At 62.1% G+C, this 20,768-nt stretch overlaps 1 protein-coding gene across 1 annotated transcript in view; it reads left to right on the forward strand.

Annotated features, from left to right (window-relative positions):
- The window catches only part of LOC117650973 (Ig-like and fibronectin type-III domain-containing protein 1), a 119,933-nt gene that overhangs the window by 67,820 nt on the left and 31,345 nt on the right, over positions 1-20,768 (forward strand). Inside the window, exons 3-4 of the mRNA XM_034394652.1 lie at positions 6,752-6,780; positions 13,721-13,842. Of these exons, the coding sequence (XP_034250543.1) occupies positions 13,737-13,842 (106 nt within the window). The 5' untranslated portion in view covers positions 6,752-6,780; positions 13,721-13,736. The remainder of the gene's footprint in view (positions 1-6,751; positions 6,781-13,720; positions 13,843-20,768) is intronic.

Below are 20,768 nucleotides of genomic sequence, written 5' to 3' on the forward strand. Positions count from 1 at the left end.
GAGGCTCGCTGCTTCCTTTTGTCCGCCCAATTTTTTATTGCTTTGCCGCTGCACGTATGTGTGTGTGAGTGTGTGTGTGCGTGCGTTTGTGTAGGTGTGTGTGTGTGTGTGTGCGCGTGTGTGTGTGTCTGTGTGCGTGAATATTACGAGTGTCGGGTGAGGAAAGAGCCGGACGTGCACTGAAAGCCGGAGTCTCCCGCGGTACATGGTCTGTGGCTGCGGCGCTGACGTGGGTGGGATGCACCCAGTGGCACTCGCTCAGACAGACAGTCGGACAGACAGACAGACAAGCACAATAATGTACTCCATTTCGAAGGGTGCATAGCGACTGATTGCCTGGACGACGCCGTTATGCTAAACGCGACCGTCGACTCGCAGTCCACTGCCGCGCCTTGCCGCGCCACGCCGCACCGGATGTCAGTGCCTTGGCTGCGGTAGTGCCGCTGAGCGCGGATCGGCTAGTCTCGCTGGCCCTGCTTGGAGTGCGCGGTGTACGGTGTAGTGCGCGGTGCCGCGGTCCGCGGAACGGATATTTATCGCCCCGAAACAATAAATGGTCTGGGATATTTACTCGGGCGCGGCGCTGCCCCTCGTGGCCCCGCCACTGTGTCGTGCGCGCCGTACGTGTGCGTGTGACTTACGCCAGCTACGCCTCACGACATAGAGGGCCGGACGTTTTCTCTCTCTGTCCCTCTCGCGCCTTCCAAGTGCAAGAGAGAAGGAGCGGCGACACTCTGGGCAGAGTTAGCCTGTCGTATGGGGTGCGAGGTCCGTTTCTGACGGCGGCGTGGAAAAGTCCTTGCGTTCTACCGTCGTCCTCGTCCGCGTCCGAGGCCACCCTCTCCTCCCTGAGGCCGCGGAGGCCGCGCGTTCGTGGTCCGTGGCGGAGCGCCAGCGCGTCCAGCGCGGCTAGCAGCCCCACGCTATTTAAAAGGGAGTCTACTTTACTGCGCTTTATACGGGGCCACTTTTCACTTGGCGAGACAAAAGTGTTGAGGGTTATGACCAGCCGTTTGCGGCGCGCGGCGCGGCGTGGCCGAGAAGTACGTATGTGTGTTTGCGGCGGCGTGCTGGTCCGAGCACCTCCGCCAACGCCACCGCCCTGGCTGGCTCTGGGTGGCTTTCGCCAGCTCGGCGAGAAGGCGGCAAGGCGGTGGTGCTGCCCGGCCAATTCACGTGCCCCCCCCCCCCTCGCGACCCTTCGCCGCCGCGGTGCCACAAAGACCCTCGGGCGTCTGTTTTTATTCCGACACAACACTGCGAGTTCCAGATCCGAGCGTCCCGGCATCCGCGCCGTGTTACGCATTGTTTGCCAACTGCGGCCGCTTTGTACCGCCCCCGCAGATCGCTGACGGCGACGGCCTGCCCGCAGGCTCGCCCTGTCTCTCTCTCACCCCTGGGGCCGCTCGTGAGTGCGAGAGAGACCGGCGATGAGGTGATCGCGGCGTCGGGTTGCGTAATTCAATCAGGATGCGCACCAGGAGGCAGTCCGCGCTGCACTCTCATCGCTGTCTCTCTCGGCCTCGTGGCGGCCCTTATGCCAGCCTATGTCAGCCTGTGGCTGCCCTGTGGCGGCTCCAACGACCTAGATAGATAAGGGCTCGTCGTCAGGGAGTCAGGGCCCTGTGTCGGGGCGCTGCTCCGTTCTCGAGGACAGCTCTAATTCTGCCGGCGCAATCTGGGAACACAGCCCTTAAAGCTAATGTGGCCCCAGGGCCCCGGGGGCAGAGCCAGGGCCTTGGCCAGGGCCCGGCAGCCGGAACGGACTACTAAACAGGCCGCCTGCTCCGCGGCCACGAGCCAGCCCAGCGCGCTGCGTCGTCAACATCGACCATCGACCTCATATAAAAGAGGACAAAAATAGCCGGGAGATTGGACAGTTTTGGTAGTGTGGTAGTTTCCAGCCAGGTTCGAGTCGCCGTCACTGTCAGCGCCTTGGTGGCCGGTCGAGGCCGGTCCACCCCCACCCCCGGTGCGCCTGCAGTCCTTGCCTTTGTTGGCAGTTTCTCCCGGACATTCCAGCCCAGTTGTTCTTTCCATCCACCAGGGTTCCGTTGCCCTGCATCCGCTCCAGTTGACCTACCTTCATTTCTAATCTATAAATATTGATATAGAAATATTTCATTATTGTTGTCTTACGCCATCCCGCGCTGCAGAGGCAGCAGTGCTGTGCACGTGGCACTCGGCCCACTCCGATGACACCTCGAGGATCATAGCTCTTCCCAGCTAGCTCCAGTCTTAAAAGGCTTGGGGCTGGTCGCGCTTAGGACTGGTCGCGCTTGGGGCTGGCCGCGCTTGGGGCTGGCCGCGCTTGGGGCTAGCCGCGCTCTGGCCGCGCCTGGGGCTTGCCGCGCTTGGGGCTTGCCGCGCTTGGGGCTGGCCGCGCTCTGGCCGCGCCTGGGGCTGGCCGCGATCGTCGTGAGACTGCGATAGCGCGCTTTACGGCCTCGGCGCGGTGACGACGGCGTCGACGGCGACATGGCCTCCTGCCGCAATCAAGTGACGGCCAAAGCGCCAAGCGCAACGTCGCGCAACGCGCCGAGCCCTCGTCAAACTCCAGACCAACTTTCCAGCTCGCCGCGCGAGCGCGCGCGCCCTTTACGACAAGTCCGCGTAAAAATAACGGAAAAAAATGAAAGAAAAATAAATGCCAGTTATTAGTTATTAGCATCGCAAAGCAGAACAAAAGTCTCGGAAATTGAATCCTCGCGCGTTTGCGCTGGGAGTAACGGGGAATCTATTTTGCGTCTTGTTTACTTAATATGTTGTGGCGTGGCGCGTGGCCTCTTCCGAGGCGCTATTACGCCTTCTGGATACACTGTAAACATAGTGGACACCGTTTTGGCAGACTTTTTGACATGCGGCTCCTTGCGTGAGAAATACCGGCACTCAGGCCTAAACCTCCGGCAAAGTCGGCACCGCTTTCCTCCCTCTGTCCCCATCTATTTTGGCATCCCTATTTTGAACCGTGTGTGCGCTCCGTTATTGGCTATTCCGATGACGTCATCCGGCCTGGAAATGGCGCGGACCGTGCCGTGCCGTGCCTGGCCGGGCCGTACGACAGCCGCGGACGGACGCCCCGGCGCCATCCAATTTGAGAGATGTGTATGTAAAATAAAGTGAGCTCAGCCAGCGAGGGATTGAGCGGCCAGACCGGGCGGGGCAGGGCCGGGCAAGGCGAGGCCCTCTCTCCATCACAAATAAATAAATGTCGTATTTCCGGGCGTGCTTCGCTTCCGCCCGCACTATATTTGGCGCGGCTCGGGCCGCCGGGCAGTTGGGGGGGGGGAAGGGGGGGGAGGAGTCGTCGTGAATAGATTTCCAAGCTTCGGGGGGTGCGAGATGGGGGCATTTGGAACGGTTATGCGTAATAAACAGCGCGGGGTATGTTTTCAGCAACAAATATACCACCACGACGGAATCGGGGGCACCACTGTCTGTCTGGGGCCACGCCCTACGCGGCCCTACGCGGCCCGACTACCGCACGCACGCACGCGCTCGTCCTGGAAGGAGGGCATGATTAAAAGTGACAGTGGGTGGCTCTGTCTCTGTCGCACTTTATGGTGCGCCCTATGAGGGTGGGAGGAAGAAAAAGACAGAGCAACTGAATTTTTTTTTCGGAATCACTCGGCTGTTGCCGACTTGTGGGCGTCAACCTCGGCAGGAGGCCCAGCCAAGGCCCGGCCACCCTGACGGATGGGCGCATTTTGCAGCCCGCAAAGTGTGCCGCCCCAAATTGGGCTCCCTTTTGTGCCCTTGTATCCGCTGAGAGAGACTGCAGCGTTTATTTGAGTGCCTCGAGCGGTGTCCCCGCTGCAGGCTGATTCCGAAGAGTCGTTCTCGTCTCTGTCTCCCTCGCACCCCGTCGAGACGCCGTCGGGACGCCCATGAGTGCGAGAGGGACAGCGCGACGGAAGGACTGCTGTGCGGGTTGGCTGGGGAGGCGCGGAGGGCGGTGACGGTGGACAGTCTGTTAATTTTGTTTGACTGCTCTAGACGGACGCCTGCCACCGGCACACCCCGCCCCGCCCCGCCGCACCCCGCCTCGCCTCGTCGTGTGCAAAAGGGTCTCGCGGAAACGGCGAAACGGTGCCCGGAAGGCGCCGAAATTGGCTTCCGCCAGAGTAATGGCTAATTTCGATTTCAATTCTTTTCCTCTCTCTCTCCCTCCCTCAGCCATCCGACGGCGGCGGAGACGCTTGCCAGCGCTGTCCCGTCAACCCCTGCTGAGCCTTATTTACGCGCCACCCCCAAAAAAGGGACCTGATTGTATCGCCTCGTAATTGGCTGTCCGATGATGCAGGCGCCTTGCAGCCTCGCCCGGCCTCGCCCGGCCTCGCCCGGCCTCGCCGAGGCAAAACGACGCCGCCGCGCCACTGCCATGCCATTTGCGGCGTGCCCGGCCGGTCCTGAAGATCGTCCCGATCGCCGGAATTAAATTAAATTGATTGCCTGCCTGGCGCGGGTATTATTACTCACCCCCCAACCGCGCTGCAAATTTCATTCCTACTTATTTTATTTTTTGTCTCCGTTTTGCGCCGTCGAAACCCACACTGATTCTTGCGCGACGGGGACGGGCCATTCCCCGGCCGGCGGCCCCCGCCGTGCGTTCCGCGCCACGCCGCTACACTGCTACGCCCCCGCGGGGCCGTCTGGGAACGTGTGCACGTGCCCCTAGCGCCGCCTGGCGTGGCATGTTTGTTGGAGGCGTTCATTGTATCGCCCTCCGCGTCCCCTCCTCGCGCTTCGTCGTCGCCGTGCTCCTCGTCGTCGTCCTCGTCGTCGTCCTCGTCGTCGTCCTCGTCGTCGGCGTGTCCCCCCTGAAATATGTCCCAGGCGTTCCGCCACGCCCCCGCACCGCCCTCGCGCCGCCCCCGCGCCTTTTCCGCCTCACAGGCAGCAGCATTGTCTCCGCGCGCGCTTTTAATTTGTCTTCGGGGACTTGTCTCTCTCGCTCTGAACCCGCTTACAACGCTTCGCCCTGCTGGCTTCGCCGGCCTCGCCGCGGCGCCACGGCACTGCGAAACTCCCTTCATGGCCCTCACCTACACTTAGCACCCTCTTACCCCCACCCCGCGGGCCCCCCGTGCACGTGCGGGATTACGAGACGACATGGCTGGGAATCCTGGAGGCGCAACGGACAGCAGCGGCAGGGCGCGCCGCTCCGCGTCTCGCCGCTCGGCTCGCCCGGGGGGAAAATATATGCGCTAATTTCTAAAGAATGAAACTTTTGCGCCGCTTGTTGACACATTCCGCGCGTTTTAATAAGACGGCCAAACGACCGGGGCTGGCGGCGGCTTGTCTGATCGCCATGATTTGAGGCGCTCCTCCCCACCCCCTCCCCCCCGTCACGTCGCTCTCCGCAAGAACGCGCTGAAGGCTAGCAGCGTCTCGTCCCGTCCCCGCCGGCCCCGCTAGCAGCGTCTCGTCCCCGCCGGCCCCGCGAGCAGCGCCGCCCTGAGCCCAGCCGTCCGGGCAAGAAATTAAGAAAGAAGCTTTACACCCTCGTCCAAGACACCCCCTCCCCTTCCCTCCCCCGCCACGCCCAGCCACGCCATCCCGCGCGACGAAATGTGCGAGATATTTCGCGCCTGATAATGGTTTTCTCGGCCCAGGAATCCCCTAATTGCCGAGCCCAGGCTTCGCACCGCTGCAGCTGTTGGAGGGGGAAAAAAGAGGGGGGGGGCGTCGAGGCCACCGGTCGAGGCTCAGCCCGCAGTGCGCCCCTAACCCCCTTCATTCTTTCGCCGGCGAGCCCCCCATCATGTTTCCCTATTCGCTTACCCCCTCCCCCCCTCTCTCTCTCTCTCCCGCCCCCGCCTTCGCATTCTCTTGGCCCAATTGTCCCGTGTATTCGTTGTCCCTTTCTGGCAAGGCGCTGTGACGAGGTGGCTAGTGTTTCAGGGGCCCGCGCCGCCCGCCGGGCACGAGGCCGGGCCGGCCCATCTTCGGGCAAGTGGATCTGGCGCTCAAAATTGGTCCCTTCGTCCTCGTCCCCCGAGGCGGCCCTACCTCTTGTGTCTGGCACTCGGCGAGCAGCGAGCGGCCACGGCCACGCCACGGCGCGGAACACGAGGAGGACGAGGCCCCACAGTGTGTGCTGCTTGACGTTTGGGGGTTTGGAGGAGGAGCGCTTTGGCGGCCGCGTGTTGTTTCTCGTTTCGTGTCCTCGTATGATTTCAGGAAGGGGAGGCCGCGTGGGCCGGGCCGTGTACCCAGCGGGCCCCGTCCGTCAAGTGAAGGTCGAGGTCCTTAGGAGCTCTCCGCTATATTACGGCGGCCGGTGCGCCCTGCGCGCCTCCCGGTGGTCTGGGCCGAGTGGTTTCCCTCTCTCTCCCTCCGCTTTTGTCTCGTATTGGCTGCGCTGCTCTTGTTTACACACTTCTCGCGCCGTCTCGGTCGGCTCGCTCGGCTGGGCCTCCCTTTAGCTCGGCTCGTTCCGCTCGGCTCTCCTTGCGCGCGCCGCGTTTCCCTCACAGTTGCGATATCTTTCCGGCTCGGCTTGGCACGGCGCGGCAAAGCCCCATCCCCTCACTCGCCATCGCTTTCCTCTTAGCCTCGTGTTTCTTTCTCTCTAGACGTTTTCTAGACGTTCGCGCCGCCGCCGTCTTGCATTCGTCGTGCATTTTTAAAGCGACGTGTGTCTGGCCGTGAGCGGAGCATAGCAAGCGGAGCCGTTCCGTTCCCCACTGATGTCGCTCTGGTCGTTTGCTCCCCGTTTTGAATTCTGTTTTTCTTCTGCTTGTTGCAGGAACTACACTGCAAACGGACGCGATACCGGTGAGTACCACGAGCAGCGCACCGCGTTTTTTTTCTGGATGTGAAAATGCAACTTTTACCTCCCTGATGCTCTTACCTGACCTTACACGTCACCACGCAGTGGTCCAGAAAGACTGGTGGACGTGGTCAAAACTCTTCGACGCGTTCCAGAGTCGCTGAATGGAATTCGAAGCGGGCGTGTGACCCGTTCACACGCTCTCGTTGCTCTTGTTCGGAGAGCACTCCATTGGTGGGGTCACACGCTCGGTTCGAGTCCTGTTTAGTGACTCTGGAGCTCCGAACGCGTCTAGAGTTTTGGCCGCCCCCACTAGTCTTCTGGCCCACTGTGCACCCCACGCAGACACCGGCTGGCGCGCTGTCACTGCACCGCCAGGCAGGCGGTGACGTGGATTGGCTGCCCATGAATCCATGAATCACGACCGCAGACGACCGTTTAATTTGACGCTTTATAGCGACGAGTCTGATTGCGCTGGCGGCCAGGTCCCCTGTCTCTCTCGCACCCGTGGAGCGTTCTGTAGGGGTGCAACAGAGACAGAGCCACTATCCGGACGCGGCCCGCTATGGCGGCGGCTGGGCGAAGCACGCCGAGATTCGTCCCGTCACACACACACACACACACACACTCTGCAGCAGGACTCTGCTCGCCTTCTGTCTCCGCGTTTTTTTACCCGTTTTGTTTTTCTTGCTTTCCTTTTCCCGGTGCATGGTATTGGTGAAACCAGCGGGAAGAGGAATATCGGGATGCGATATGCGGATGGGAATGGAAGGGGTGGGGACGTGCAGTGCAGTGTAGTAGTCGCTGGCGGCGTGCCCCGCGGCGTGCCCCGCGGCCCACCTGCAGGCTTACAGTGCACCCCGCGGGCCCGAGGAGGGCCCCACGAGGGCCTCTTCGGAGCGGGGCGGGGCGGAGCGCGGCGAAAGCCAAATAACCCGTGGCTCAGCCTGCGGCCTCAATGGATTCCGATTCGATTTCTGGTTCAACACCCCCTCCCTCCCTCTCCCTCGCGCGTATTTGTTTACCAGGGGTTCCTCCGACCGCTGTGAGACGGCCAGGGCTGCTGGGTGTGTGAGTTGTGTCGCCGAGCTGACCCACAAAAAAAATGAAGCTTAGAACTTTGGAATTATTGGTGCAATTTTCATTTGGTCACACCGTCAAAGTTAAGTCAAATTATTCAAGGTTGACTTTCTAAGTATAATAATCATTTCGAGAGTACCTCACGAGTTCTTCTTCACTAAGATCCAGTCAACTAGGAGTTCAAGTCGATGGGACTTAATTTTTTTTTTTTAGAGTGAAGTCGGCATTGTGGAGTCGGAAGACGAAGAAAAGAAAATAGTTTCCGTTCCGCGCGTCCGCGAGCGCTAGCAGCGCAGAGGAAGAATGTGAATTGGGTAGAGATGGCGACGGTCTAAGGGCGCATGCCAGCGAGAGGGCAGAGGCTCGTGGCTCGTAGATCCCCTGGACTGTCCGAGAAATTCGTTTTCCCTCCACCTCCACCAGCCAGCAGCTACATTACGTCCGTCCATATTCGCTACCTGGGGCAGGAGGGAGTCGGGACACACACACACACACGCGCGCGCGCGCGCGATTCCTACTTGTCCTCTTTTATTTTTCCTCCGAGTGCGCCGCAATGTGAGAGGTACGCGCGTTATTCGCGCTGGGGGTATTTACCGGTGGAGGCGCGGCGCGGGGGAGGTGGAGGTGAACACCCTCTTGCTGCGTGTCTGCTACTCGCCGCCCGCCTCGACGTCCCTCGACGAGTGTCGAGTCACTCTCTGGGCCGGGGGAGGGGAGAGGGGAGGAGAAGGGGTGGCGGCCGGACAGCCATTGTCAAAAATACTGATATAAGGCCTTAAAGCCGCGCGAAGCGACATTCTTTTCGGCCACATTGGCGTTGGCCCGGCGGTGGCCTTTTACAGTGCGGCGGCGCGAGGCTTGGCGCGAGGCGCGACTGCTCTCGTGTGATTGGCTACCCATTGTCCGCTGGCGTGGCCGCGCTGGCCGGGCGTCGCGCACTCTTCGTCGTCCAATTCGCCGTGAAATTGCGGCTGCGAGTCGCGGCCCCTTTTCGCTTTTCGCGCCCCGACCTGCCCGCTTGGACACGCCCCGTCTCCCTCGCACCCCTACGGGCCCTACGGGACGCCCCGCGAGTGCGAGAGAGACAGACCGACGGCCGACCCCCAGCTCCTCCAGGCCCTCCAGAAGGGCGAGACCGCCCCGTGTGGCCGCCGCCACCGCCGGGGCCGCGGAATTGCAAATTTTCCAGACGTGTCCAGAAATGAAATGGCGTGCTCGTGGGATCCGGTCCGTCCGGTCGGCAGTGCTGGCAGTGCTGAGCCACTGCAAGGCACGCTGGTGGGGCGGGAAGGGCGCCGTGCTGGGTAGGCCGCCGCTCGGAACGCGGACTGGGCTGCGCGGCGGGCCGGCCTACCCTGGACCTCGCAGGCGCTAGCGGCGCTATAGCGGCGAGCCACCGCACCGTCATCGCGCGCCTTTAAATGGAATTAAACCGGGAAACACGAATATACCCCGTCTTGTTCCCGGGCGGGGCGGGGTGCGGTGGGGCAAGGTGGGGTGGGGCGGGGTGCGGCGGGCGCAGGGCCTCCTTGCGTAATCCCGTTGGCTGGATTATGTGCGCCAACGCGTGACAAATGACGCCTCACCAACTTTTTGCGCTTCCCAGTTTCCCGGCCGAGAGTGCAGAGGCTGCAGAGAGCGAGGGAGTCGGAGGAGAAAAAAATGCGCCAGCGAGAGAGAGACAGACAAGGTCGGCGCGCGACTGCGGACTTGGGAGGTGGGGGTGTCTCTGTTTCCGCTTACAGAAGGAGCGTTTTTCCGGTACACATCCGCCGCGCTCGGGGACTGGCAACAAAAAGGACAGCTGTAAGCCTCCGAATGAAAAGCAGGTTTTAAAGGGTCTATATCATGACAGACCTAAATTAGACCGACAAAAATAGACTTACCTAGTTTTGACGGACCTAAAAGAAAATATTAAATTTAAATAAATCGATGAAAACATTGGCATTTTTGACCGACTAAGTTAGTAGAAATATGCCAGACGCACTTTTGCACATGGCTCCGCTCAAACCGTTCCCAAAAAGGCAGCCAGTCGAAAGAAATTGAGATGCTGGCATTCGAACACCGCATTGGGAAAAGGTTAGAGACGTAGGATCGCAAAAAAAGGTTGAAATTCGAGTGTAGGCCCAGCTTTTCGAGCGCCGCGTATGCTCAAGCCTCATTATCCGGCTGCCCGAGGATTACTGCGCTAATGAGAAGCCGAATTCGGGGAGTCCCTCCGAGTCCCTCCGCGCGTCGCCGTCGTCGTCCATGGAGCGAGGCTGCGCCGACGGACTGATTCCGAGAGTCGTTTTCGTCGCCCTGTCTCTCTCGCACCCGCATGCGACGCTATCCGTGAGTACGAGAGAGACAGCCGAGTTAGTTGTGCAGGCCGTGCCTCAGGCCGTGGCAGGCAGGCGGCGGGACTGCCTTATGGGGAGGAGCAGCAGCTGGCTGATTCCAAGCAGTGCGCGCCTTCGTCGCTACGTCTCTCTCGCACTCGCGGACGTTCCCGGAGTCCCGTGGGGGTGCGAGAGAGACGGGGCGATGGCTGCGACGGCAATTAGGGCCACGGTGCCCACGACCCAGGCCCGGCCAGGCCCACGACGCCATCGACAGATGCACGGCCTGCGAATTAATGGCCCGTTCATGGGCAAACGGCCACAGCGCCACAGCCTCGGCGCCACGGCCCTGGACGTTTGTTTCGGGGCGTTTGCTTGACTTGGGGCGGCTAGGGAAGGGACCCTAGGACGGATGGCGGACTGTGCCTGTGTCTGTGTGTGAGCGGATCAGAGAGAGGTAGAGAGAGAGAGAGAGATCTGGGCTGTTTCAAGGGTTATCGCAGCGAAAGCTATGCCATATGCCGGCTAACGGCCGCCCTGTCCTGTAAGGGGAGGATTCCTCTCGGCTTAACGGATGCCACAGTATCAGGAATGCCTGTCGTGAGGAAGTAAGAGGCAGAGGGAGAGAGGACAATGTCAGCTATGGCATCGTTTACGTTTTCGCAGATTGCTCAGATATTTCCCCCGTCCTATTTTCAAAAATAGCAAACAATTAGAGAGAGAGAGAGCGACGTTTCGTCACTCTGTCTCTTCCGCGCTCGTGGGGCGTTCTGTAGGGGTGCGAGAGAGACAGAGCGTCGAAACGTCTCTTCCGCCTTCTGGCGGGTGAGGGATCCGGCTTCCACCCTGAGGGTCGACCCGCGCTCCGCCGCTCCGCCCCGCCGAGTCTCTGAGGCTTTCCGTTTGACGCTTTGTTCAACTTGTTGCCGGGTCAACTGGAGACCCGCACCGCGCGCACCGCGGCGTCGCGTCTCGCCGCGGCCGAGCCGAGCCGAGCCGTCCCGAAGTAAGTCACTTAGTCGTCATTGTGAGGCACGACGCTCGGGGCGGGGCGAGGCGGGGCGGGGCGGGGCGGCGCCGCGGAGGGTCATTGAGCAAGTTTCTCAAATTATCTGCGCGCCCGCGCGGGTGGCCTCGAAGAAATTAGGCCGGACTAATCCGTTCTGCAAACAAGATTCGGCAGAGTTTGTCAAGTCTTTACGGAGCCGCCGCGTGCGGAAGAGTCTGGCAGGCAGGCCGGCAGGCAGAGTCTGAGGGCGCCACGGCCGCCCACGCGGGGATGCAAGCGGCTGATGCTCTTTTAAGGAGGCCGCCGGTGATTTACAGCGACGTGAGCAGCGGAGCGGTTCCGCGCACCATGTTTCGTCGCTCCGTCTCTCTCGCTCTCACGAGTCACCCCGTAGGGGTGCGAGAGAGACGGAGCGAGCTTCGGAACCAGTCCGCAGCCCGCTTTCCATTCGTTCGGCATTCCAGTGGGCCGCCCCCTCGGCATCCCGTGCTCCCTGTGCCCCGCGCCGCCCCGCGCCGCCCCGCGCCGCGTGCGTACTCGGCGGTGGCTGTTATGAAGATGCTTCACATGCTAGTTGATGAATGAGGCTGCCCCCAGCCCCCCGGGAGGGGCGGGGGGCGGAGGCGACAGGGGGAGGGGGCACGCTCAGATTTTCGTCCGTATGATGGATGGCGAGTGGCTTATGCTGACGCCTAACAGAAATACTCGCTTCAAAGCAGCGTCGCCTCCAGCCCCTTTAGGCCCTTTAGGCCCTTTAGGCACGCCCCGAACGCACGCGGTAAGCTGATAACGCTGGTTTTTCAACCCCCTTCCCTCCCCCGAAAAAAACAAGGCCGGACTGGTTTCGCCGCCATTATTACTTTTCATTTTTATTGTCTCGCGACCTATTTCCGTCCGGAGGCCCGGTCCGGTCCGATTCCCCTCTCTGTCTCGCGCGCACGCAGTCACGCCCGCGTCTCTCTCTGTCCCTCTCCCTCGCGCCCCCCGCAGCGCCCCGCGGGCAGCACGACACGCGCGTGTGTCAGCGCGTCGTGTTCGGACCCCGGAAAGTGATTCGAGCCGCAGAAACGAGAGAAAAAAAAAAATTGAGTGAGTGGGCTTTTGCGATTCCGCTGTCGGACACGTACACTGGAAAAAAGGTGCGGGGATATTCAAAACACGAGTGTCGTTTCACTTCGGTCGTTCTTTTTTTCTTGTTTTTCCGTCCTCCTGTCATTTTGTCTGTTTTCGTTGCCTTGACTGTCCGCGAGCCAGCTGCTCGGAGGCCGTGGAGGCCGTGGGGGCCGCGTGGAGGCCGTGGGGCCGTGGGGGCCGCGTGGAGGCCGTGGGGGCCGCGTGGAGGCCGTTGGGGCCGCGTGGAGGCCGTTGGGGCCGCGTGGAGGCCGTGGAGGCCGTGGAGGCCGTGCAGGCCGTGCAGGCCGTGGAGGCCCCGAGGGTGGCGTGGTGGTGCGGCGACCCTTTAGTTTTGTGCCTCCAGCGTTTATTTATCGCCATTCCCGGCATTCCAGACACTGGGGGGGGGGGGAGGGGTGACGGGGAGGGGGCGGCGCGGCCTATGGCATGGCGGTGGCGGCGGGTAGGTGCACGTCCCGACCCGACCGTCGCTCGGACGGCCTGCACGGCCTCGGCTCGATACCTGCACGTCCGCGTTACACAGGACAGCCCAGCACTATTTAAGTATAACGTATGGCTGCTAAAAGTCAGCCTAAACCACGATTTCTACACAGTTGACACCGTCTCACCAACTTTGCGGCAATACTGTTTCTAATCTAAGGCTAGAAATCGCACTCGGTCACAAAGACACGCTAAAGGGACGTCCAAAGACCACCGACCCGTTGAGGGAGCACGATTTCCCGCCTTAGATAGGACGCAGTAGCTGCTTAAAATCAGCTGAAACCACGATTTCTGCACATTTGTTCCCCTACGTGAGTCCTGGCCTGGCGCGGTGTGGTGCTGCTTCAGAAACAGGTGACGAAAGTTGGCCCGCTTTGAAGGTTTTGCGTTGGGCGGAGGCGGGGCAAGGCGAGGCGGGGCGGGGCGGGTCAGACCGCAGAGCGGGGAGTTGAGTCCTCACCGTCGTCCTCCACGCCCTCACCTCGTTCGGGCCGCCGAAGGCCGAAGCAGAGGGACCTGAGGGTCGGTCGCACTTTGACTCGCGTCGTCAGGAAAGCCAAACCAAACCAAACCGCACCGCAGCACGCCGTGGAGGCGGCCATGGCCACAGCGCAGGGCGCGCAGGGCTCAGGTGTTCCAGGCTGTACATACACAGCGAGAGCCTACTTTAGCTGTGTGTTTAGCACCTCCTTGAGTGGGGCGACGAAGCCCCCCACCCCACACCCCTATCGCCCGGCGCCCAGCTTATCACTTCTTTTCCGTCTTGTTTTCCCGGAAACCTGACTGCAATTTATACGCGCTGTCACCGCCACCCCCAGCGACATCCACGACGGCGTCCTCGCGACGCTGCGCCGGACGGCGGATTGCACGCGCCTTTCTCGCACCCTGTGGCTCATCTTCTTCTTCTTCTTCTCCTCGCAGGGTCGGGAGGCGTAGGATGACCTGGTCGCGGCCGCAGCAGCCCTGGCTGCGCTCGCTGCGCGTCACGGCGGCGGGCCTGCTCCTCAGCCTCGCCCTCCATGCCCTCCTCGCGTCGGCGGCCGGTAAGTCACTTCCAAAAATATACTGTAAATTTTAAATTTTGCAGTGGCGGCTGTGTAGCGCCGCCTCGAGCGCCGCACGCTGCTGTGCTGCTGCGTACATATAGCAAAATGTCATCCGTGATTTTGTCGTGAAGCGATAACAAATTCTCGCAGTTGTGTGGTCCGGGCGTGGACGGTTCTGCCGCCCCGACAACAAGGCCGCCGCTCCATCCGCTCCAGCCGCTCCAGCGTGGCCTGCACTGTAACTGGAGCCCTTTTCCAGCGCCGCCAGCGCGTTCACCGGGCCCGGCCCGGGGTGTCGGGTTGGGGCGTACTCAGAGGGGGCGGCGAATCTATAAGTGCTCGTATCCGCGCGGCCGCCCCGCCGCCGCCAGCCGCGGCCAGCCCGCCCCGGCCCGCCTCCAGGTGCGTGTAATGACTCCCGGCGTGAGTTATGTGATCCTCGCGAGGCGGCGACGCGGCGGTGCAGGATCCTCGGAGGCCAATCTCGCTGCCGTTATGAGGTTCGAGCTATGGCTCTGCGACTCGAACCACGCTCCGCCTCTCTCGCACTCGTGGGGCGTTCCGCAGGGGTGCGAGAGAGACAGAGCGATGTGGCAACAGTTCGGAATGAGCCCGCTGCGCTGCGATTGTGAGGTTCTCTCTCTCTCCCTCTATCCGCCTGCCTGCTCGGCTTCTATCCGCGGTCGCGCGTCTATCTCGACTCGCCGCCGCCATCACGCACCGGCGGGACGGAACTCGGCGATGTGCCCAAGTTGTGCGTGTGAAAGGGGAAAGGAGGAGGGGGGAGGGGAGGGGCGCCTCGCACCGCGCCGCACCGCGAGCGGTAGTTGGTCGCGCCGCGAAACGCGTGTCAAAGGATATTGCTTGATTTTTTTCTCACTCCCTCGGCGCTGCCGCGCTGCCGACCGGCGAGGCGAGGCGCTGCTCTGGTTCATGAAAGCGCCGCCGCGACGCCGCGACACGTTCCGCGTCGACAAGAAGGAGGGTGTGCGCGAGGAGCGAGGCACGGCGCGGAAAAACCAGAAGCAGATGGCGGCGGCCAAGTGAGCGGCGCGCTGCAGCTCGAACTGCGCGCCGTCTCTCTCGCACTCGCGGGGCGTCCGGCAAGTCCCGCAGGGGTGCGAGAGGGACAGAGCGCACTGTGGGTGACCCGAGGGGCGACCCCGTTTCGCTGGCAAGGCGAATAAGTGCAGCGCCAAAGCAGCCTCATCCCGAACTGCGCTTGCGTCGCTCCGTTTCTCTCTCACACACACACCCGTGGGGAGCGCCACATGAGTGCGAGAGAGACGCAGACTGCACTTTGGCGCGCTGAACGCCGCAGGCTCGCCAAACGCCACAGCCAAACAGGCCGCCGGTGCCGTCGGCAGCGCCATCTGGAGGCCGAGGCCGGCCGAGGCGCGAGGCGGCGCGAGGCGTGCGTTGGAAGATGTGAACGATGTGGCGGCAAAAAGCGCGCTGTAAACGTCAGCGCGTTTCATCGGATTTATCTCTCGGGCTGTTGTAAAAAGCCCCCGGGATAGTGTCGCCACGGGAGAAGAGGAGGCCTTCCCTCCCTTCCGTCGTCGGACTGCTGCTCTGCTGGCGTGGCCGAAGTCGGCCGCAGGAATTTCCGTGCAGACAGTCATTTTTTATGCTAACTTTATTGGTCCATTTTTTTGCGCGTGTTCTCGCGCCCTCTTTATTCAATTTTATCGTCGGCGACCTCCAGCCCGCCAATGGGCTGTCACGCCAGGGACGTCGGGACGCCTCACGCTGCCGCCATGTTGCCAGCGCCGTCCCGCCTGGCCCCGCCCCGCACTGCCTTTCTATTGGCTTTCGCACGGTTTTCATCGAACGACGCGCGTGTGTATTTTTACGACACTTTCATCTTTTTTTCGGTATTTTTTCTTCTCACTTTTAGGCGCTGGTGCCGGGCGGAATGGTGCGGGTCACATCGGCTTCGCGATGGTATCCGTGCGCCTCGATATCGTCATCGCCTGCGGGGGGAAGGTCGATTGCGATTCGGCAATGAGCGATGCCGCGGCGGTGGCTCACGGGGGGGGGGGGGGGGGGGGGGGGGCGCTTTGCCAGGGACACGCGAAGCGACGCAAAGCTTGTCAACCTTTCGAGACCAATCGGGCGGCGGTAATCAAGTCTGGCGGCCTTTCCCTCCAGTGCTGACGGGCGGACGGGCAGACAGACAGACACACGGACCGACGGCGGCGACGGCGGCGTGCATGGAGGAGCAGACGAACTTGTCTCAATCTCCGGCCCCCCGGTTCTGTTCGCTTGGAGCGGCTCGGAGCAACGGCCCGATTATCCCCTTTCCTTTGGAAATGCCTCTCTCGCTCACTCCGTCTCGACCGCAGACTGTGTGAGCGAGAGGCGCTGAGAAGGAAGAGGAGGAGGAGCAGCGCAGCCCCACCCCGCCCAACTCCTCGCCAGAAGGCCGCACTACATTTAGGACGACGGAAGCAGGACAGCGACACGACCCTCCCTCCCCCTCTCCCCGCACCGCCACTTGAGGTAAAATAATTTGCCCCCGGGCGCCGCATAGTGGGCACGTTCCGCAATTCCTCCGGAAGCAGCAAAAGACCGCAGCCCGCACCCTGAACCGAGCCGAACCGAGTCCAACCCGGCCCAGGCGGTCCCGGAGTCCCTACGTGCACTGCGGGAGTGAGTGAGCTGGTGCCCCTGGAGAAAGAGGGAGAGGTAGACGGGCTTGCCAGTGTGTGCGCGCCAGGTTGGTCCCCTATTCGAACTGAGAGCCGGCGGCATTCGTGCCTAAAGGGACTAAAGGGTGGAGGGCCGCTCCTCCGCGTTAAAGGGATACAATGCCTCCGCCGCCCGGCCGCCCCTCAAGCCGTCGTTTATCTTGCTTACCTGGCCGTCGACAGGGCGGCCGCCTGGTCGCCCGGCCGTCACCGCGAACCTGGACTGGGTTGGGCCGTCGGGCATGCAACGGTAAGCCAAGGCCAGGGCCGTGGTGTGGAGGGCGTGGCGGTGCGTGGCGGTGCGCGGCGCAGCGGGGGGCTGAACCCGTTTCAAAGCTGTGTGCGGTCCTTGGCGGGCCCTTTCGCCCTTTCGCCGCCTTGCGCCAATCCGTGTCAAGTGTCGCGTGTGAGCGGCCCCGTGCGCCGCGTTGGCGCGGGTTCGAGTCCGGGCGCGGCCAGCGCGTTTTTGGCGGTCGCGGCCGATGGATGGCTGCGGGTGTCCGCGCTCTGATTGGCACCTCGCCGTCGACATGACGTCATGACGGACGGCGCGGTGCTGTCGCACTGCGCGATAAATCCGGGGCGTTGCGCGCCGCGGTATCGCTGGCAGGTCTTTGTACTCCCGGGCCGCGGGGCCGCGGGGCCGCCCTGTCGCTCTTAAGGGTCTCCAAAGGACAAGGCCCCAAAGGGCCAAAGCGCCCCGCTGCAGAAAGTTCATTAAGTTTAATGGAAAGCGGGGCGCGGTTGGGGAGCAGTTCCTTTCCTCTCTTAACCTGCCTGTCTCCGGCCCGGCCCCGGCCTCCGCGAGGGCCTCGGCAGCCGCACCTGGGCCGCCGGGCCGAGGCCGTGCCGTGCCGCGCCGCGCGGCTTTCAGCGCGTCTGCCTCGGCCCGGCGGCCTCCACCGATCTGGCGTCGTAACGAGCACCGCCCCGGGCCAACACGGCCTTCACGGCCTCCACGGCCTCGGCCGGGCCCAGACGCTGGAGCCGCGACCCGGCACAACGCGTGCGTCTGCGATCAGCATGCTGTGGCTTTGCCGGGCCGACTTGGGCTCCCTGTCTGCTGCCGTGCGAGTTCGCCCTCCCTCAGCAGGCCGATTCCACACAGTGCGGCTTCGACACTCTGTCTCTCTCGCACCCCTGGAGCGCCCCATGTCACGAGGCCAATTAGCAAGCCCAAGTCGTTGTTTGTCTATCATTCGCGACGGTACAGCGACGTGCCGGGCTTGTCCCTTCCCCCGACGGAGCTGCACATTGTACACCACTGTACACACGTAATCCGACTTTACCATGTTCTCCTTCCTTTCATCTCCTCGCGCGGTTGTTTTTCATGGGAACTTGTTTATGGTAACTTGCGAAGAATAAATAACGCCATATAACTCCTGCAACGCTCGGTTCACACAAGTCGCGCGCGCGCGCACACACACACACACACACACACTCCCACCACCACTACCGCAGTCCCTATCACGTGATTATTTATTTCCTGTCAAACACAAAACTCCGACCCCTTAATCCAACAACACCCCCATCCCCTTCTCTCTCCATCTCTCTCCCTTGCTCGCACGCACTCACTCGCCCTCTCCGTCTGCCTCTTTCTCTCTCGCACACCCCAGAGCGGCCGCCCATTGGACGACCGTGTTGCTTGCGTGCTGTACACGCGTGCTCTACACTGTACACGCGCGACCGCAATAAAAGCGTTTGGCGGCGTGGCGTCTGCCAAAAGGGCAGCCCGGCGGACGGGTGGGGGTGTCGACCCCCCTCCCCCTTCCCCGTCGCGGATTGCGGGCGTTTAATTAAGTCGCCAGTAATGAGGCTGACCGCGTCGCCGCCTCCTCCGCGCCGCGCTCGCGTCTTTGCCGCCCCGGCATAGCGGCCCGGCATGGCGGCCCGACATGGCGGCCCGGCCAGCGTGCCAGCCTTCGGCTTTGCTTCATTATGCCGGCACGCCGGCCGACAGCTTCATCGGGCAGCTTCGTCGAAACAAAAAACAACAACACCAAAAAAACAGGGCCGCGCTAATTGAGGGAGATTAGTTCGGGCGGCGCAATGCGTGAATACACCCACCCACACGCACACACACGTGACGCACGTCGCGGTGCTGGTGTGTGCGTATAAGTAGTCAGAGCTTTCCATTACCGATACCGGCGCTCAACTCTCGACTTTCCACTTTTCATTTTTCGCCCGAAGTAGGCGGCGCACCAGGGGGCTGCGTGGAGATTTCCCGCAGGCGCGCCAACATCGCGACGTGGTGTTGCCGCACGTACCACGCGCTCCCCACCCGCGGCACGCGGCACGCGGCAGGCCTCGCTGATCGGAATATCCGCGCCCCTGTTGTCCCGTGCGCATTCACTCAGAAACTGGTAGATAGGGGCAGCACTGCCTGCCTGCCTGCCTGCCTGCCTCCCTGCCGCGCACGGCGACACACATTGAAAAGCACCGCCGTGAGGCCGTGAGCGTGGTACGAGCTGCCGCAAAGGCCCACGCGGGACTTGTGGGCGGCGCCGGCAGTCGCGGCCTGCGGAGGAGCGAGTGGGTGGGCGGACTGGGGCTGTGTGGGTAGCCAAGCAAGGGGTTCGGGATGCATTTAGACACCGCACCGCGCCAACCTCCTGTTCGGCAAGCACAACGCGTGCACCCACACAGCCGCACAACAACCCCCCCGCCCTCACACACACAGGCACTTGCGCGCGCGCACTCTAACAAACACTACCTCTCGCGTGTATCACATATCGGGCCCGACCGAAGCGAACGTGTATACGGGGTTGGCAGCATCTGCGCGCCTCCTTGTGTGTGGCTTGGCTCGCTTCACCCCATACCCCTTCCCCTTCCTCGCCGTGCTTCTGCTTGCCGTGCTTAAACCCCGTTTTGAATCTGAATCTTCTTCTCGCCGTGCTTAACCCCATTTTGAATTTAAATCTCCTGCTCGCCGTGCTTTTGCTTTTACCCCATTTTGAATCTGAATCTTCTGCCCGCCGTGCTTCCCGCTCAGTCGGCTCCGCTTGGCTCCTGGAAGCTAGTTCGGGCTGCACACTGCCAGACTGCCACACTGCCACGCAACGGCGCTAATGAGCAGCAGGACAAGTCTGATTCCGAACTGCAGCGCGCTCTGTCACCCCGCTAGGAACGGCTCCCGGGGACGCCGCGGGTGCGAGAGAGACGCATAGCATATCGGCATTTCGGAGCGAGCCTGCAGGGCCGTCAATGCGGGCTGGGACTGGGTCGGCGCCAGAGACATTGCGACTTGTTGTTGCTGTTTTTGCTGTTGTTGTTGTTGGCGCGTGCCTTTGGCGAGCACCTCCACGAAGGGACAGACGTGACGACGGCGCGGTTGGGACCGGAAGGAAGCTTACTGGAGGGTCCTCCGTGTGTGTGTGTGTGTGTGTGTGTGTGTGTGTGTGTGTGTGTGAGAGAGAGAGAGAGAGAGAGAGAGAGAGAGAGAGAGAGAGGAGAGAGAGGGGGAGGGAGGGAGGGGGTTGCATCGTTAGAGGGTCCGCTGGAGTGTTGCTGGAGTGACTCTGGAACGGCGCGCCGGTGGAACACAGAGGGCCGACCAGACACACACCAACTTCTCCCGTGTGCCGGGCTCTTTATGTGCGTGCAAAAAAAACCGCGAAAACAGAACAGAACATATGAAAACAGAAAGAAAGTCGAACTTGTGCTCGGAGGGGGCAGTACAAAGAGATGCCACAAAGAGGCGTGCACATATGGACTACCTCGGGCGCCGCTCTAGTGCTCGCACTCGTGCTTGCATTTGGCGAAACCAAACAAACACGCCATTGGTTTGCCGCCTCATTTCGCCGCAGAGGCGCTGTCGCCGCTCTGTCTCCCTCGCACTCTCCTGTACAGGGACGCCCCCCTTCGAGAGGGACAGAGAGGGAGCGACGTCGTGTGCGCGCGGCTTTGCTTCTCATCCCGGCCGTTTGTTTTTCGCACCGACGCTTGTTTAGGCTCCATCACACCCGGGTGGCTGGCTGCGGGGCGGCTAAAGCGGGTGCAGGGCGCGCAACTTGGTCGCGACTTGTGCGAGCGTGAACAGCCCTCGTAAATACGCGCACGCACCGCGCGCCCCGCCCCTCGCCCCGAGTGGAGGGGGGAGGAGATAAGGCGGAAGCGACCGCCTCCTTAAGTACTCGCTCACACACACACACACACACACACACTTACGCACGTGGAGTGCGAGGCTCCCCCTCGGCATGTGATGTGATGTGGGTCAGCAGGTAATGTGAT

The sequence above is a fragment of the Thrips palmi genome, unplaced genomic scaffold (genome assembly GCF_012932325.1).
Source record: "Thrips palmi isolate BJ-2018 unplaced genomic scaffold, TpBJ-2018v1 HiC_scaffold_10, whole genome shotgun sequence".
NCBI classification, from domain to species: domain Eukaryota; kingdom Metazoa; phylum Arthropoda; class Insecta; order Thysanoptera; family Thripidae; genus Thrips; species Thrips palmi.